Below are 20,382 nucleotides of genomic sequence, written 5' to 3' on the forward strand. Positions count from 1 at the left end.
AAAATACACACACACACACACACACACACACACACACACAAAATGGAATACTATTCAGCCAATAAAAAAGAAGAAAATCCTGCCATTTACAACAACATGAATGAAATTTGAGGGCATTATGCTAAGTGAAATAAGTCAGAGAGAGAAAGACAAATACTGTATAATCTCACTTTCATGTGGAATCTAAAACAACTGAGGTCATAGAAACAGAAAGCAGAAATGCCTGGTGGTTGCCAGGCGTAGGGGGCAGGGATGGGTGTAGGTGGTCAATGAGCTGAATAAGTTCTGGGGATATAATATCCAGCATGGTATCTATAGTTAACAATACTCTATTGTATATTTGAAAATTGCTGAGATTAGATTTTAAAATTTCTCACCACACACACACATACACACACACACAAATGTGAGTATGTGAGGTGATACATGTGTTAAGTAACCCTATTGTGGTAATCACTTCACAGTATATACATATATCGAATCATTGCATTGTACACCTTAAACTTACACTATATTATATATCAGTTATATCTCAATAATGCTTGAAAAAATAATACAAGATTTTTAAAATTCAAGATTTTAGGAAAAAAATTCCTTTAAAATGAATTTCAAAGGACACTATTTCAGGCACTAACTGTATTTGGAAATACTTTCAGGCTCATTCTTGGACTGGTGTTTTCATTTTGTTACACATCCATTCTTTGCACGTATAGGCCACTGATTGAAGGTCCATTGTGTGGATGGCAGATGCCAAGTGCTGAGGGAAATGAGGAAGGACAGAAAGTCCTATGCAAGTTATCTTTGCGAACCACATCAACATCTGCAGTTAGGTACGTAACAAATACTCTTGGAAAATAATAGGTTTTGTATACTTGTCAAATTAGACCTTTGGGAGAACATGAACCATTTGATCTGATAATAAGAGCAGATTCCATGTTCATACTCTAAGTGTGAACCTGATGAGTAGACTGTAGACAAACAGAGGGAAAACAACTGGATATCAAATATGAAGATGAAGGACAGACATCTGCTAAGGATATCTTTGGAGTAATCTTCCCCACTCCTAAATATAACCCTTGGAATTCGAGACATGCTGACTTTTCATGTGGCCCTTCCTATGTTCCGTAATTTGAAGCTGCCCCAAAGTCTGCAGTTGGTGCAAGAACTATGACCTCTTCCTCCTTGGCCTTCTTTTTGGCATCATCCAACTTCTTCTTTTTGCTTTCCGGCATGAGATCATCTAACCAGCTCAGCTCCCGCTTAGAGAAACAGAGATCCATGACTTTCCTGACGAAGACCAAGGCCAAAACCTGAAGAAAAATAAAGAAAGTGAATTAGAGGGGCTCATTTCCTCCCTGGAGTTTAAAAGCAAAGTCTTATTTTCACAAAAGACTAGAACATGTCAAGCAAAATCAAACTCATAATAATCATAATATTTGCCTTTATTGAGGCTCTCTGAACCAGATACTAAGTTAAGTGTTTTCTACACAATAGTTTATTTAACTCTCATCATAACAACCCTACAACTTAATGATTCCCTAACTGAACTAATTTAATTCCTTTATTGAAAAGAGAAACTCTTCATCGGCAGATGGCCCTAAGAGCTGCATTCCCCTGGCTTGAGGCCAGCAGGAAGGGCTACCGGGCAGCCTGCGGGTGGCGAACCTCTCCAGGAGATGGTTTTGGTGGGGCCAGCCAAGCTCAAACCAAACACGGGTCACCAGGGGGTGAGAGGGCCTTGAAGGACCATCTGGATTTCCTCTGATCCTCTGCCTATACATTTACACACAAAATCCTTGCTTTATGCCTGCTTCATGGATCTCGAGTGATTTTTGTCTCTGCCCTCTGGCCTGGCTTGACACTCATTTTATAAATGAGGAAACTGAAGCCCAGGGAGAGAAAGTGACTTATCTAAAATCTGACAGCTAACTTCCTCAATGGAAATGACCAGGGATCTCAACTGCTGCTCCACTTTCTCCCCATGAGGGCCATTTCAGCCAAAGGAGAACCAATAATAACCCAGAATGACCTGCCTGGACTGACTGGTATTCACCAGCTAAATTTGGTGACTGGACCAGGCATGGGGCAAATCAGGCTAATTAAATTCATTTCTCCCTAATTTCAATGACTATTTTCCCAATAAAGCCAAAATTCATAGTATCCCTTCCAGAAGTTGCCAGGAATTTGCTATTTCTTTAACCAAACACTCAAGCCCTGAACATAACACACAAATGCAGAACCCTACATGTATTCTGACAAAATTGAGAAACCCATCAAGAGGGTATATATCTAGGAGATTAGGGGAAAAGAACCCCGAAGATTCCTCACCCTTGAATATTCTCCCAGTAAGACAGAGTTCAAAAGTACCTAAATGAGTACCAGACATTATCCTCATTGGCTTTTCCCTTCTGAGGCCCACCCTTTGGGTAACTTTCAAAAAGTCCGCTGAAATCTCAGCATCCTCATGACACAGAGTGAGCCAGAGACAGGAAGGCATCAAGAGGACAAGATGGAACAGTGAGGTGGTCAGGTGGCAAGAATTTAATCATCACCCTAGTTTTAGAAAACAGGTTGTCACCTGTTGCTGAACCACACAGTTCAGCTTTCCTGGTCTCCTTTCCAAAGCACTTACTTCAGTTAGAAAAGAGGCAAGGATGTCCCAGTCACTTATCAGTGCTAGACCAACCTCTTCCTCTTTCCCAGTGGCTTGAAATGGTGCATTTCCACCACTATAGACACTTCTGATTGCAGTAAATTCTAAATAGGAACCATATTGCTTTGAGGTAATATGCAAGTTACTGCAAACATGAAGAGTCCTCTCCATGTCAGATATATGAAAGAAAGAGAGAGAGAGAAAAAGAAATTCAGACAGACAGACAGGCAGCCTTAAAAGTAAACATGGTAAACTACTACACACATGCATCCACACCTCAAGGTCCCCAAAATAATGCTGCTCCTGCAAAGACCAACCAAAAAACAAAAACTCACCATCAATAAAGGATTAATATCCAGAATATATAGAGAACTCCTAAAACTCAACAACAATAAAACATACCACCTTATTTTAAAATGGGCAAAGGACTTGAATAGACATTTCTCCAAAGATGATATACAAATAGCCAATAAGCACATGAAAAGATGCTCAACATCACTAATTATTGGAGAAATGCAAATCAAAACCACAATGAGGCATCGCCTCACACTGGTCAGAATGACTATCATCAAAAAGTCTACAAATAATAAATGCTGTATACAAATAGCCAATAAGCACATGAAAAGATGCTCAACATCACTAATTATTAGGGAAATCAAAACCACAATGAGATACCAACTCACACCCATTAGGATGGCTGTTATCCAAAAAAACTCACCATGCCACAACATGGATGAACCTTGAAGACGTTATTGCTAAGTGAAACAAGACAGTCACAAAAGGAAAAATACTGTGATTCCACTCACATGAGGTAACTAGAGAAGTCAAATTCACAGAGACAGAAACTAGAATGGTGGTTTCCAGGGACTGAGGGGAGGGAGAAATGGGGAGTTATTGTTTAATCGGTACAGAGTTTCAGTTCCGCAAGATGAAAAACCTTCTGGAGGTGGATGGTGGTGACAGCTGCACAAAAAATGTGAATGTACTTAATGCCACTGAACTGTACACTTAAACATAGTGAAGATGGTAAGTTTTACATTATGTGTATTTTATCACTATTTTTAAAAATAAAGAATAATACCTTTTTAAACTCACCATCATTGGAAAGACAATGGCAGCTGGAGATGCCTTGATGACCCAAAGCAGGATGAGGCAGGTCAGCTGGATGAGGGTGAAGAGGTGCACTTTGCGCAGCGGCACGTGCCGAAGGTAGCTGAAGTCTGGCTGGTGCTTCGCAGGCATCCCAAAGAGCTTCAGACGATCAAAGAACTGAAAGGAGGGAACTGGCATTTATTTTCAGGTGGTTTCTCTGGGCCTCATTAATCCCATTCATATCTCTTATATCACCTGCTCCAAAAGGTGAGTAACACTGTTTCCACCTGACAGAAGGGGAAACTGAGTCTCAAAGAGAACAGGTAAGTTGCCCAAGGTTGGTAAGTGACAGAGTCAAAATTTGAACCTATCTCTTCTAATTCTGGGTTCAGCTTTCTCTCTCCTCTCCCACACTGTAGCTCCTGAGAGAGATCTTTCTCAGAGAGTGATGAAAACAAAATAAGCCAGTGGTATCTGTCTGCTTAAAAGACCAAATCTCTTATTTGTTCTTTGCAGAGTTTGGAGCTTTCCACTGATTATTTAAAGTAAAAAGATAGAGACTTCCCTTCCCTGGTGGCACGGTGGTTAAGACTCTGCGCTCCCAATGCAGGGGACCCCAGGTTTGATCCCTGGACAGGGAACTAGATCCCACATGCATGCCGCAACTAAAAAGTTGGCGTGCCACAACTGAGGAGCCCACGTGCCTCAACTAAGACTCAGCGCAACCAAATAAATAAATAAATAAAATGTTCAAAAAATATATATATTTCTTAAAAAGTAAAAAGATAAAATGAAATCTCATGGGGCTTCCCTGGTGGCGCAGTGGTTAAGAATCCACCTGCCAATGCAGGGGACACAGGTTCGAGCCCTGATTGGGGAAGATCCCACATGCCGCGGAGCAACTAAGCCCATGAGCCACAACTACTGAGCCTGCGCTCTAGAGCCCACAAGCTGCAACTACTGAAGCCCACCCACCTAGAGCCTGTGCTCCGCAACAAGAGAAGCCACCACAATGAGAAGCCCGCACACCACAAAGAAGAGTAGCTCCCACTCGCTGCAACTAGAGAAAGCCCGCGCACAGCAACAAAGACACAACTCAGCCAAGAATAAATAAATAAATACATTTATTTATTTTTTAAAAAATGAAATCTCATAACATTCTGGATATAGAAAATATGACCATCTTATATTATAAAAAGGAAAACAGAGACCCAGAGAGATTAAATAACCTGCCCAGGAGTTGGAGGAATCAGGCTTCCTGACTTCAGACTATACTACAAAGCTACAAGGAATAAAACAGTATGGTACTGGCACAAAAAACAGAAATATAGATCAAACAGAACAGGATAGAAAGTCCAGAGATAAACCCATGCACCTGTGCCCACCTAATCCGTGACAAAGGAGGCAAGAGTATATCATAGAGAAAAGACAGTCTCTTCATAAGTGGTGCTGGGAAAACTGGACAGCTACATATAAAAGAATGAAATTAGAACACTCCCTGACACCATACACAAAAATAAACTCAAAATGGATTAAAAACCTAAATGTAAGGCCAGATACTATAAAACTCTTAGAGGAAAATATAGGCAGAACACTCTTTGACATAAATCACAGCAAGATCTTTTTTGATCCACCACCTAGAGTAACAAAAATAAAAACAAAAATAAATAAATGGGACCTAATTAAAAGCTTTTGCACAGCAAAGGAAACTATAAACAAAACGAAAAGATAACCCTCAAAGTGACAGAAAATATTTGTAAATGAAGCAACTGACAAGGGATTAATCTCCAAAATATACAAATAGCTCATGCAGCTCAATATCAAAAAAACAAACAACCCAATCAAAAAATGGGCAGAAGACCTAAATAGAGATTTCACCAAAGAAGACATACAGATGGCCAAGAGGCACATGAAAAGATCCTCAACATCACAAATTATTAGAGAAATGCAAATCAAACCTACAATGAGGTATCACCTCACACCGGTCAGAATGGCCATCATCAAAAAATCTACAAACAATAAATGCTGGAGAGGGTGTGGAGAAAAGAGAATCCTGATGCACTGTTGGTGGGAATGTAAATTGGTACAGCCAGTATGGAGAACAGTATGGACGTTCCTTAAAAAACTAAAAATAGAGCTACCATGTGACCGAGCAATCCCACTCCTAGGCATATATCTGGAGAAAACCATAATTCGAAAGGATGCATGTACCCCGATGTTCATTGCAGCACTATTTACAACAGCCAGGACATGGAAGCAACCTAAATATCCATTGACAGAGGAATGGATAAAGAAGATGTGGTATATATATACAATGGAATATTACTCAGCCATAAAAAGGAACAAAATAGTGCCATTTGCAGAGATGTGGATGGACCTAGAGACTGTCACACAGAGTGAAGTAAGTCAGAAAGAGAAAAACAAATATTGTATAATATCGCTTATATGTGGAATCTAGAAAAATGGTATAGATGAACTTATTTGCAAAGCAGAAATAGAGACACAGATGTAGAGAACAAACTTTTGGTCACCAAGGTGGGGGCAGGGTAGGATGAAACGGGAGATTGAGATTGACATATATGCACTACTATGTATAAAATAGATAAGTAATGAGAACCTACTGTAGAGCACAGGGAACTCTACTCAGTGATCTGGGGTGACCTAAATGGGAAGGAAATCTAAAAAAGAGTGGATATATGTATACATATAGCTGATTCACTTTGTTGTACAGCAGAAACTAACACAACATTGTAAAGCAACTCTACTCCAATAAAAATTAATTTTAAATAAATAAATAACCTGCCCAAAGTCACATTAGAACTCAGTGTATAAGAGTGACCACTAGACATTGTAAAATAACAAAGAGGAACGAGCCACCAGTATAAGAAGTGGCTAAATTATCAAATTATCTGGGTACCCAAGTTACCTCCTGATTCTCTCTGTTCAAAGGACTCAGAGTAATGAGTTGATATATGGGAAAAGGCAGAGTGTGACAGGAAGTAATACATGCTTACCTGGAGCAGTTCCCACGACTCCCCAATCTCTTCACCAATGTACCCCCAGTTAAACCCGCCCCCACCGCCTCACACTTTAGCCTGGCACTAAACCTAGTGTTGTCCATGTGTGGAAGCCAGTTAGGTTCTTGACCAACCTTTCAGATCTAAGTTTACCAGCATCTGACAAAATGTGTTTAATACCTGCCTGATAATTGTCTGCTGAATAACTGACGAATGACTGGAACCATGACAGTGAGTCAGGCCACCCTGAAGGTCTCTGTGCACTCATGTCAACATGACCCTATTTTGCCCAATGTCCAAAGAAATGTCTAAAATAGCTGAAGCAGCAAGACTAGGAAATGGTTTCTCAAGAACTGGTTTGTGCTCCCCTAGGGAGGCTGTCTTTCCCTGGTCAGGACAGGTGAGCTCACCAAGAGAAGACATTGCCTGGCTGAACCATGCAATACCTGAATTCCCTGTAGTGAAGACACTCCCATGTAGAGGAAAACTCCATAGAGTACCGGCATCGGGATAAACTGAAGACGAAAGGGCAGAAAGGCCAGAAATTAAATTTGGTATCATAGCACACTCAAGATTATATAAACTTCCAAATCTCCAAGAAGGAAGCGAAGTCACAAAATCACTGCATAGATGCTGCATTCGTTTCTGCTGCCTTTACATGATTTAGAAGTAGAAGCAAAAACAGAAGCTGACAATGATAAAAATCATTTTGTCCTGAAATGAAATGATTACACGTAAGTGTAATTTGGTCCTGGTTAAATCATAGGTCTCACATCTTCTCCCCATCTGGCTCTTCCTCCTCAAGGGAAATGGGTACACACACACACACACACACACACACACACACACACACATCTCTTTTACAGAACTGAAACCTTTTAAATCTTTTCTAATCGCAGAATCATCTCCTCAGGGATTTGGTGTATTTTAATATAGACTAATAACATTTGATTTTATTAGCCAGAGACTTGAGGGCAGGAGTAGGGAGGTTATCTTATCAGAGAAGGAATAATTTGGGGAGAAATATCAACATTACTCTACTGCACTTGAATATACATACACACTTACCACATTATATCAATCTAGGTAATTTTCAGAGCAACTTTATGAGGTAGAGTAATGAGGCCTATGGAATCAAGGCAAGGAAAGTCTTTTTGCAAAGACTAAACTCGACTTGCTTTTATTCTGAGGCTAAAGAACATTCCCAAACATAATTCTTCTTTGAACTAGAAAATCCCCATTAGATTTTACATTGCTCCAGCTCTAGAGTGAGTAGACATCTCAATTTGGTGCTAACCTGGTTGGAAGAACTATTGAATGGTTTCCTAAAAGAATCCCCCTGAGACAGTTACAGGAAGGCCAGGCAGTGCCCACCACCAGGACTTCATGGTTACATTCCCAGAGGAGCAGCGACCTTTGGGCTCCTCCAGATGGCACCTAGACCAGAGGCACCTAGGGCTGGGGACAGAGAATAGAAGGGGGCAGGGCCATGAGGAGAGGTGGCAAGATTAAGTGGAAGGTAAGGGGACAGGAAGATGGTTCAGAATCCTTTCCCACCTCTCCCACTTCTCACCCTTAAATAGCATTTGCAGTGCAGGCTGAGGTGGTTGACAATTCATCAAAAAGAGGGAAAAGGAGGCAAAGGAGATAAGTAAGTGCTCCAGAATGGTTTGGGCTTGCAGATAGAGCTTTCCTTTTCATTCCATTTTTCCCAGCTGCAGGTCTTACACCCACAAAAAAAATTTTTTTTCCTCATTTTCAAGGTGGCTCCATCTGTCCAAAAATCCTCTTTTCACCCCACGTCACACCAGCCACTGCCCATTTTTCTGTTCCACTTCACAGAAAAAAACCTCTTGAAAGAGTTGTCTGCCCACATGCCCTTTACTTCCTCATCACCTATTTACTCTTCGGCCCCTGTCATTCAGCTTCTGCTCTACTGTTCCAATGAATCTGCTCTTGTCAAGTCCCATTAGGCCTCCATGTTGCCAAACCCAATGGCCTTGATTTAGTCTTCATCTTTCCAGACAGCTTCTGACCAATCACTCCCCTTGCTTGGCTTCCCTGACATCACAGCCTCCTGGTGTCCCCCCTCCGCCTCTGGCAGCTCCTCTGAGTCTCTGTTGCTATCTCCTCCACTACCCAACTTCTAAACATCGGCTGTCCTTAGACTCTTCTTTTCTCTCTAGCCTCCTCTTTTATATCTACCTTTCTCCCTCATCCACTCCTTTGGCTTTCAATACCACCGATGTGCTGTTGACTCCCACATTTATATTTTTAGTCCAGAAACCTCCTCTAGCCTCTTCACTCAGATGCCTCCCAGACACCTCACTCAAATCTGACCACTGCCCACCCCTTACAAAATCACTTCCTCCTTCATACAGTCTTCTCCCTCTTAAATGCCATCACTCTCCACACAGATGGTCAAGCCAGAAACCTAGCAGGCATTTTGATTTTTCCATTTTCCTCACCCCATTCCATACCCAGTCGACCAGCAAGACCTTTGGATCTCCTCCAAGATATCTATACAGCCCTACTACCTACTTCCTCATCCAAGCCACCATCCTCTCTCACCTGTAACAGACTCACCGGTCTCTCTGCCTCTATTTTTCCTCAACCCTAAAAACTTATTCTCTAGATATCAGCCAGAGAGATCTTTTTAAAATACTAAATGGATCATGTCCCTCTCCTGTTAAAACCCTTCAAAGGTTACCTTTACCAGTGTCAGCGAGGCCCTGCATGATCTGCCCCTGCCCACTCTTCAATCTCGTCTCAATGCTCTTGCCTTAACTCAACACCCTTGAGCCCTGGTATCTCCTAGAACACATATCACTGTTTCCCACCTCAGGGCCTGTCTAGACTGCTTTTCTCCCTTCCCCCATGCCCTCTCCCACCATCCATGGCATGGCTGGCTCCATCTCATCTTAAATACCATCTCCTTAGAGAGACCTTCTCTGACCACAGTAACTAAAACACCTCCCCTTAATTCTCTATAGTACCACAGAGAGTACCATATATTTCCTTTTATCACACATCATATTCTGTAATTACCGTGTTTGCTTTCTTGACTAACTTTCTTAACTACATCTTATCTGTCTTATCCCACTAGAATAAATTCCTTCAGAGCAGGTATTTGTATGTGTATCTGTTTGCCGTAGTGCTGTATTCCCAGCACCTAACAGAATTCCTGGCACAAATCAGGCACTCAATATTTACCTAATGAATGAATGAATGGTTACCTTTAATATAGCTGTCATGAAGACTGAGCAGCCCATCAGCACAAAGATCATAAGGCCTGTTACTCTCTGTTCTCGGATACCCAAGAATTTGGGCTGTTCTCCAGGGGCAGAGCACTCAGATTCCAGTTTGAGGCTGTTCACATGTGTGATGGACAGGACAGTTGCAGCCACAAACCAGGGCAGGCCCATGATGGAGCAGACACCCAGCATGATGGCCACCATCAGCAGGTCCAGGTGGTAGCCACATCCTTTCTGTGGGGAAACAGAGTCTCCGTCACCATCAGTGGGCTGGCTGTAGTGGGACATAGGACAGTGAGCTAAGAGTCTCAGGCCCAAAGCAGGAAGGAGTGTATGGATAAGAAGGAAGGGGTCCAGAGATTCCAGCAGAGTCTTCCAGCCCCTCCTGGTTTGGAGGGAACAGAGAAGAAAGAGAAACCTTAGCTGGTCTTACACATGCCAATATCCAATTTTTATTCAAGTGCCCCCAGATCTCACTCTTAGTCTCACATATTCAAAGATTCATCCTTTCTTGACAGAGTAAGCAGAGACCAAGCCACATCTTGACCATTCTAGAGGGTAGACCCTACAGGAGTCAGAGATAAACAGGTTCCTATAAACACTCCCCATTCCTTGCCAAATATGGATGCTGCCTACTCTAGGGAAGAAAGGAATAGAGATGAGGCATGAAGCCTCTTACTAATAAATGTACTGGCACCAACCCTACCTCCTAGAATCCTTGGGCTCAAGGTTCAGTCTGGAAACCTCGATAATGGACATCAATGAGAGAATACCTGTTTCTAGGAAACAGTGGCCCAAGCCCTGACCTGAACATCAGGAACATAAGCCTGACCCAGATCATGTGGCTACATGGGGATCACCAGGAATTCTGCCCGCCAGCCTCCCTCACAGGTTTGAGAGAAGAGTAATGGGCTCCAAGCTTCCTTCACATCATACGATCATGCTCTACCCTACTTTCATCTCCAAACCAATCTTTGTCATTAATGGAGGGATTGAAAACCCTGGAAACCCCATATGAGCTCCTTCCACGACTGATTTTATCCAGGTTCTACAGTTCCTGACCTAAACAGGCTTACCCTAAATTTTAAAAAAATATAATAGGCTGCCATTATTAGTCCTAGGTCAAAACTTCTTGTTACCTTGAGTTTGTGTTCCTTCCTGTTAATGATGACAGCTGTGATCTGCTGGTCCATGAATATCAAGATAGTGCAGAGAAGAGCTGGGATAATTGCAGCTATCACAGTCCACCAGGGATTGGGGCCGATGGGACTAATAATCCACCCTCTATCATCCCGTGTTGGCTAAAGGGAAAAAAACAAGATTTTTGTATTTTAAGTTAACTATAGTCATTAGGGCAAAACAGATCAAACTGAATCACAACAACCACAATTATTTTTATTCCTGAATGAGAATCCTTTAAAAAAAAAAAAAGCATGAAATACAGGAAATCTATGGCCTTGTTCCAAATCCCCTTTTGAAAGAGTCAGTCCCCAGTTGTCAACTTCTTATGGAATATTCATTACTACTTCACTTCCTTCCCCTACTCTCCAAACCCCTGCGTACAGAAAAAGTGACTTTATCTCAACATTAGCCCAAGTAAAATATAATTAACAACAAAATCTGTTGTCAAAAAAGAATTTAACGACTTCCAAAGACAAATATAAATAACTTTGATTATCCTCCTCACTGCTCCCCTCCAGAAGCCGTATAATGTATGTCTACAGAACAAATAAAGGCAACGTAGAGCCAGTTACATGGAATTTCAGGGGATTGGTCCAAGGACCTCCTCCCACCAGCAGTGAAACAGGGGTCCAGGCACTAGAGACTTGAGAAAGGAGCCCAAGACTGCTGAACTTGGGGACTTGTGTGATCTAGGACCCTCTCCGATGTCCCTGTAAGAGACCACTGTTCATAGACCTTATTTGGGTGTTTGTAAAATTCCTAAACTCTCCTAGATCTCAAAAAAATGCTAAGGTACTCTGAGGAAGAAAAGTTCACTTTGTTTGGCGAGTAGTGATGGAGGATAAAAGGCCAGGGGTACAAATTGGCCCAGAATTCACCAAAACTTAATGAACAAAGCAAAGACTATCACAACCAAAGTATTTGGTTCCATATTGGTTATGACTCTAGGATTCAAAGACTCTTCAGTAATGTTACCAAGTCCCAAATTATGAATAGCTTAGGTTCTGAAAGTTTACAGAATCTGTGTTTCCTTAGTAACAATGTTCTAAGTGGTAGTTAAATTGTTAGGTCAACACAAAAACTTATTAAACCCTGACTGACATTACCCCATCAGTAATAGTACTAGCCTTCAGATTGGGTCTTGGTCACTGAGGGCCATGTGGTGTAATAGGGAAGAGAAGAAGGAAGAAAATTTCTTCTCTGCTTCCTGAAAGTGAGGCCTGCCAATGAGCAACACTTTCTTTGACATTCTCCCATTTCCCCTCTTGTCTCTCCTACCTCCCAGAGGCCTTCTTCCCAGATGTCCCAGAAATTCAGTGCCTTCTGACTATCTTAAGTCTACCCATCAGGGAACATTTCCAGGGACTTCTTAATGCTCCCAGATTAGTTATTTTTATACAAAATCCATTCCTCCCGCAGGGTCGACCTCAGCCAGGTATTAGAGAAAACGCTGACTGCACTCATTCACACAAAGGTGAGAATGACATATTCTAGGACGTATATATTTTCAAAGAGGGTGTTTTCTAATCCATCAATTTCTAACTGGTGGCATTTCAGTGAATTTAACAAAATAAAATTTAAAATTTTCAAGCAATATGGAAAAAGGTATTTTTAACCAGGCCTACTTCAGAGAGAGAGAGAGAGAGAAAGAGAAGACGAAGGCCGACTGTGCCGGGTGTTTACAAGATAACGGCCTACGTTCCGGCTCCCTCCTCCTCCCCAGCCTCCCGCATTCTCTCCTCTCCTGGCTCCTCTCCGCTCCCTGAGGATGCCCAGGTTTTCTCTCCTCTCCACCCTGTGGGGACCTACGGAACTGAGCTCAGCTCTTCCATCTTCTCAGTTTACTCAGTTAGTGCCCCCAAACTGAAATAGATTTGGAGTCCCCATGTTTTGATCATTTGTTTTACTTTTTTGTATTGGTTTTTGGATAAACAGTATAGATTATAGAGAGATATACAAACAATGAATTAGGGTTGAAGAGATGTCACGATTACTCTGGTGGGGGCCCTAGACTGAGAATGAAGCTCCTGGGCCAGCTCACCTCCTCAGATGGCAAGATTCTTGAGGGGCGGGACCGAGGCCTACAAAGAGCCTTTTCATCCTTCCTGATACCCTTATACAGCTGATGCTCAATGAAGTGCTGTTAACCAGACTTATTCCAGAGACCCATATTTCCACAGTCTCTGGTATATATTTATGTAAATACGCATATTCCATTGTTTTAAATCTTCACATATTAAAAACAATAAGTAGCATTAATGAAAATAAATAATACTTTTCACTCATTAAACAACGTTAAACTTTCTGACTTTTCTGACTTGAACTCAGCCAAGCCTGAGGAGTTTGCTTTTCTGAATGGTGAGGCATAAGGAGCAAAGTTCAGATTTAGAGGACTAAAAAATTCATGATCAGGATGGGGAAAGGCCTCTGAAATAACTTGGGACCAGATTTTATGAAACTACGTAGGGGCATCAAATACCCTGAGATCTGTTTACCTTGAACACACTGGGAACTTGAAGCTTTGGTGATGGGATTCCAATCAAAAAATCAACAATCACCATTGTGAAGATAGTGAGGAAAACAGCAAAGTCACTCACCATGGAGCGGACCTGGCACAAGAAAGGATTGGAGACGTGTTTCAGTAGGTTAAATACGATAGAAAAGACTCAGGTGTTGTGAAAGGCTTAAACATCCTCAGAAGAATGCTTTAATTTTATGGTTCAATTAATACAAGCATTTTTAAACAACAGGACACTGTTAACATGCCCAAATTCATCCCCGAAGTGTGGATAGGATGGGGAAGAATGAATCCTCTGACAAACTCTACCGGAACACACTCCAAACTCTGAGGAGTTCTATTTAGAGCATCTCGGCCAAGTATTTAGAGGATAGTTCTGAGAACTTGGGATAAGATTTCCTGGGACCAGCAAGGTCCAGCTGTGCCAGCCAAGAACCTTGCAGCAGCACCACTCCTCTTCTCTCTCAGACCCAACATCGAGTCCATCTGAAAGTCCTGTTGGCTCTGCCTTCAGCTCATGCCCAGAATCTGAGCCCTTCTCACCATCCCCATGGCTCCCACCCAGATCAAAGGCACCAGCAACTCTTGTCTCTGTAGCCGCAGCAGACTCCTAACCCTGCCTCTGTCCTTATTTAAAGCTGCTGGAGGGACTTCCCTGGTGGCGCAGTGGTTAAGAATCTGCCTGCCGATGCAGGGGACACAGGTTCAAGCCCTGGTCCGGGAAGATCCCACATGCCGCGGGGCAACTAAGCCCATGTGCCACAACTACTGAGCCTGTGCTCTGGAGCCCACGAGCCACAACTACTGAGCCCGAGGGCCACAACTACTGAAGCCTGCACGCCTAGAGCCCACCCACCGCAACGAAGAGTAGCCCCTGCTCTCCGCAACTAGAGAAAACCCATGTGCAGCAACGAAGACCCATGTGCCACAACTACTGAGCCTGCGCTCTGGAGCCCACGAGCCACAACTACTGAGCCCGAGGGCCACAACTACTGAAGCCTGCACGCCTAGAGCCCACCCACCGCAACGAAGAGTAGCCCCTGCTCTCCGCAACTAGAGAAAACCCATGTGCAGCAACGAAGACCCAACGCAGCCAAAAATAAATAAATAAATAAATTTTAAAAAATTAATTAAAAAAAAATAAAACCGCTGGAGTGATCATTTAAAACACAAGTCAGGTCACATCACTCCTCTATCCAAACCCTGAAATGGCTCCTCATTTCACTGAGTTAAAAAACCCAGAGCCCTTCTTGGCCCATGAGGCCCGCACGCACTGGCATCTTTACTGCTCTGACCCAGCCCCCAATGCTCCCTGGCTCACTCACTCTGCTCCAGCCACACAGACCTCCTTGCTGTTTCTTACTCACACCAGACTCACTCCCACCTCAGGGCCTTTATACTTGCTCATCCCTCTGCCTCAACTGCTTTCTCTCCAGGTGACCCTGTGGGTAGCTCCCTCCTTTACGTTCACTCAAATATCACCTTCCCCATCGGATCTTCTCTGATGCTCCTCCTTAAAATTGGTCACCACCCTCCATCCCAGCACTTCCTGTACTCCTTTCCTACTTTATTTTGCTCCATAGCACTTATCACCATTTTGTCCCTTAGGGGACTGACTCTCCCACTCTATAGTTTAGTGTAGCTTTAATAAAATACAATGTCCCTCAAATGCCCAGTGCCCACCTTAATCTGAACTTCCAACGAGATAGAACCAAATATATCTTAGCCCCTTGTAACATCACTGACACCTTCATCTGACTTTGCTTTCCTTTGAAACTTGAGGTTTCCAGCTCCCTTTCCCTGGTTTTCTTAGTTCTCCTCTGAATGTTACATAAATTCTCTGAAAATGTAGCTGCCCCACCATGAAGCCCATCCTGACCAGCCTGGGGCCCAGGGCCCTTCTATCCTCTGAACTCCTATGGCCCTTATGGAATCTAACTGTTTACTACTGTCTCCTATGGGCATGGTTGCTTCATGGGTTCCCCTTTCCTATCTGATGGCAGGGACCATATATTTTTAAAAATCATATTATAGTTTTATTGAGATACAATTCACATGTTTTACAGATTGTTTTATTATTTCTTTATTGAAGGATAGTTGATTTACAATGTTTCAGGTGTACAGCAAAGTGATTCAGTTCCATATATATATTCTTTTTCAGATCCTTTTCCGTTATAGGTTATTACAAGATATGGAGTAGAGTTCCCTGGGCTCTACAGTAGGTCTTTGTCATTTTATCTATTTTGTATATAGTAGTGTGTATGTTACAGAGGTCATATTTTAAACTTCTTCTGCATCCCCCGTAGCACTCGACCCGGGACTGAGCAAGTAGTCAGTACACAGCTGCCACTTGTTCGCAATTTGTCCAGACCGGAAACACGCCCCAGAACTTATTCCATATGTGCCTCCCTTAACCACTGTGCAGGCTGACTGACGTCTGAGACTGTGTTTTCGTCGTGAACGTGTGCACAGTAAATGCCTCAGCCACTGAGCCCTCACCCATTCACACATCCTGCTCTGCAAAGGCGCCCAACTGAAGACTCACACGTGCAGTAAAACCGCCATTTCCTCCTGATTGATCTCCTCCTCAAAGCAAAGACCCCTTTAGCCACTCTACGCTTGGCCTCTAATTCCACCCTGCCAAAACCAGTCACGACACAAATAATGCCATCTGCGTCAGGGAGAGACGGTTGAGGCTTCAAACCGTCATGCAGACCAAGTCAGTGATTTCATAAGCTATTGCCAGAGCCATCCCAGGGAGGAGACTCTGGGGTGCCCTACACATCCCAAGCAATCATCCCAATTTACTATCTTCTGGAGCCAGCTCCAGCTACTGCTCGCTACCTGCCCCAGCACGCTGGAAATGAGACTTAATCACTCTTAGAGAACACGATTACCACCTTAGACTCACCTGACACTTTTCAATCAAAACCTCTTATGTATTAACCCCTCATCCCACACCACACATCTATGAAAGAGGCTGCTGGACACAGGAAGAAGAGAAGGCCACGGCCTCCGAAATCAGGTCATTTGGAGCTCAGCGCCTGCCAATCTACTCACAAGCACCATGGAGGCTTAGAACAGGCTCTGTTATATTAGAAGTCTAACACAAAAGAAATGCAAGAGCGTGCTACCTACTCTGGTTGGGAAATAGCGGCTTGTCTTAAATGTCTTCAAGGTGCTGGAGAGGATGAAGGTGGTGAAGAAGAGAATGCAGGACCAAAAGAGCACATCGGGAGTATAGGGTCCATGGTGGCCGCACACAGAGCCCGTGAACTCTCCATGCATCTCCTGGCACTCCTGAAGGAACAGGTATTCTGGGTGATGAAAGTCAGGCACGAGGGAGGAAATAGCTGCTGAGTCCACCAGCACCGTCTTCCCACGGTTGATGGGAAGCTCAGGCTGCCTGCAGCATCTACTTGCCCTCCATGTAGTTGTGGGGCTCTTGCTTGCAGGTAGGGTGACTACTTAGAGTCCTAACTAAAACACTTTTGTAAAGGAAACGAAACTGTCTCAAGAAAACACGAGGTTCTAGGAGGGCCCTAGCAATCTGTATTATTTTTATTACAGAGGACTTCCAAAACTTGAATGTTCTTCGAGCCCCACAAAACCTGGATGTGCCCCCCTACCCTCTCTGATTTCATCCGCCCACATCCTGAGTGCAGGGTCACTGGGTGGGATCATGTGGGAGAGAAGAGAGAGGTAGTCCTCCTTTTCCTTTATGCAGAGAGAATTTTGAAGGGGAAAGGAAAAAGTCAGTAAGAATATTTTTAAAAAAGCTTTATTTCTGTAAATGCCAGAGCTTGCTGAAGGGCTACTCCACTTCTACCTAGAAGATCCCCTTAAACCTGGTGGTCACAAGACTGAGCCGCCTGGCAGCGCCCAGACTTACACTAACAGTCAGGTTGGCCCAGTGGACTTCTGTTGTCACGATGTTGTGGTCCTTCCAGTACTGTAAGGTGTGATTGTCTGGATTCTCTGGGAGAGTACATCTGCAGCTGAGGGGAGAAGAAAAAAGATTCCTAAGGGAAGTAGCCAAGTATTCAATTAAACATTTCTAGCCATGACAGGGCTACAGGCACTGCCAAAGCCCACATTATTTCTCCTTTGCCCACTTCAGATCCCTGAGGTTGGTCCTATTCATTGAGACCCAACCACACCCTGATTTTTCAGTCAATCATTACTAAAGTTGGGCTCAAATCGGCATGTGGGTCTTGGGTTAAATTGTGCTGACAACTAAGTTTGGCATCTGATGTGGTAGTTTCCTTGCTTAGTTTCTATCTCTTAGGCTCTTCCTATGAAATTCACTCTACATAGCAAGGAGGACCGGATATGCCGTTCAGCTCTCAACAGCCTCCCCAAGCCTAAGTATCTTGCTCCTTAAACCTGCATCACATTCTTGCTCTAAAAATCAGAGCCTCTTGGAATTATGATGGAAGCTACATTATCCCTGGTAATATCCCACTATCTTGACCATTCCCTGGCTTCCCCCGGCCTCGTCTTGCATGCAAACCAGAGCAGACCAGACGTGTATCTGGTCTGGCCACCACGTTGCTTCCCAGTCGCAGCATGCTTCACTCCTGAACTGCTCCCAGTATACTCAACTGATACAGCCATTCCCACCAACTTTTGTTTCATCTCTGATTTTAATGAGCATGCCTTCTAAGGATATAGTATCACAGAATTAAAATTCAAAGAGATCTCAACAGGGAATAACAATAGGAGGAAATCAACATAATGAAAATAGGGAAAGCCATAAAGTCCTACATTTAGGTATAAAAAAATCAATTCCAAACTTGGAAACAACAAAGATGTCCTTCAGTAGGTGAATGGATGTACTGTAGTACATCTAGACAATGGACTCAGTGCTTAAAAGAAATGAGCTATCAAGCCATGGAAAGACATACAAGACCTTTAAGTGCATATTACAAAGAGAATGAAGCCAATCTGAAAAGCCTACACACAGTTTCATCACAACTATATGACATTGTGAAAAAGGCAAAACTATGGAGTAAAAAGATCAGTGGTTGCCAGGTGTTGGGTGATGGGGAGGGATAAATATGAAGAGCACAGAGGATTTTTAGGGCAGGGAAACTATTCTGTAGGATACTATAGTGGCAGATATGTCATTATACATTTGTCAAAATCCACAGAATGTACAATGCCAAGAGTGAACCCTAATGTAAACTCTGGACTTTGGGTAATAATGATGTGTCATTGACTGCAACAAACATGCCACTCTGGTGAGGGATGTTGATAGTGGGGGAGGTTGTGCGTGTGTGCGCAGTGGGTGTGTGGGAACTCTCTGTACTTTCGGCTCAATTCTGCTGTGATTCTAAAACTTGCTCTTAAAAAATTGTCTATTTAGGGACTTCCCCGGTGGCGCAGTGGTTAAGAATCCGCCTGCCAATGCAGGGGACACAGGTTCGAGCCCTGGTCCGGGAAGATCCCACATGCCGCGGAGCAACTAAGCCCGTGTGCCACAACTACTGAGCCTGTGCTCTAGAGCCCACGAGCCACAACTACTGAAGCCCGTGCACCTAGAGCCCGTGCTCTGCAACAAGAGAAGCCACCCCAATGAGAAACCTGCGCACCGCAACGAAGAGTAGCCCTTGCTCGCCGCAACTTGAGAAAGCCCACACTCAGCAAATAAGACCCAACGCAGCAAGGAGGAGCTTCAAGATGACGGAAGAGTAAGACGCGGAGATCACCTTCCTCCCCACAGATACATCAGAAATACATCTACACGTGGAACTGCTCCTAAAGAACACCCACTGAACGCTGGCAGAAGACCTCAGACCTCCCAAAAGGCAAGAAACTCCCCACGTACCTGGGTAGCACAAAACAAACAAGAAAAAACAGAGACAAGGGCTTCCCTGGTGGCGCAGTGCTTGAGAGTCCGCCTGCCGATGCAGGGGACACAAGTTCGTGCCCCAGTTTGGGAAGATCCCACACGCCGCGGAGCGGCTGGGTCCGTGAGCCATGGCCACTGAGCCTGTGCGTCCGGAGCCTGTGCTCCGCAACAGGAGAGGCCACAACAGTGAGAGGCCTGCGAACTGCAAAAAGAAAGGAAAGAAAGAAAGAAAGAAAGAAAGAAAGAAAGAAAGAAAGAAAGACGGACCTGCACCTCTGGGAGGGAGCTGTGAAGGAGAAAAAGTTTCCACACACTAGGAAGCCCTTTCGCTGGTGGCGGAGAGGGGAAGCTTCGGAGCCGCGGAGGTGAGCGCAGCAACAGGGGTACAGAGGGCAAAGCGGAGAGATTCCGCACGGAGGATCGGTGCTGACCAGCACTCACCAGCCCGAGAGGCTTGTCTGCTCACCCGCCGGGACGGGCAGGGGCTGGGAGCTGAGGCTCGGGCTTCGGTCGGATCGCAGGGAGAGGACTGGCTGCGCGAACACAGCCTGAAGGGGTTAGTGCACCACGGCTAGTCGGGAGGGAGTCCGGGAAAAAGTCTGGAGCTGCCGAAGAGGCAAGAGACTTTTTCTTGCCTTTTTGTTTCCTGGTGCGCGAGGAGAAGGGACTAAGAGCGCCGCTTAAAGGAGCTCCAGAGACGGGCGCGAGCCGCGACTAACAGCGCGGACCCCAGAGACGGGCATGAGACGCTAAGGCTGCTGCTGCCGCCACCAAGAAGCCTCTGTGTGAGCACAGGTCACTCTCCACACCTC

At 44.0% G+C, this 20,382-nt stretch overlaps 1 protein-coding gene across 1 annotated transcript in view; it reads right to left on the reverse strand.

The window, feature by feature from the left end:
* Positions 1-598: 598 nt before the first annotated feature.
* The window catches only part of SLC4A8 (solute carrier family 4 member 8), a 70,584-nt gene continuing 50,800 nt past the window's right edge, over positions 599-20,382 (reverse strand). The window contains exons 15-22 of the mRNA XM_024122887.3: positions 17,609-17,714; positions 16,855-17,016; positions 13,694-13,807; positions 11,156-11,317; positions 9,999-10,250; positions 7,209-7,277; positions 3,749-3,922; positions 599-1,310 (exon numbers count right to left, since the gene is read on the reverse strand). Of these exons, the coding sequence (XP_023978655.1) occupies positions 1,116-1,310; positions 3,749-3,922; positions 7,209-7,277; positions 9,999-10,250; positions 11,156-11,317; positions 13,694-13,807; positions 16,855-17,016; positions 17,609-17,714 (1,234 nt within the window). The 3' untranslated portion in view covers positions 599-1,115. The remainder of the gene's footprint in view (positions 1,311-3,748; positions 3,923-7,208; positions 7,278-9,998; positions 10,251-11,155; positions 11,318-13,693; positions 13,808-16,854; positions 17,017-17,608; positions 17,715-20,382) is intronic.

This window comes from Physeter macrocephalus, chromosome 6, assembly GCF_002837175.3.
Source record: "Physeter macrocephalus isolate SW-GA chromosome 6, ASM283717v5, whole genome shotgun sequence".
NCBI classification, from domain to species: Eukaryota; Metazoa; Chordata; class Mammalia; order Artiodactyla; family Physeteridae; genus Physeter; species Physeter macrocephalus.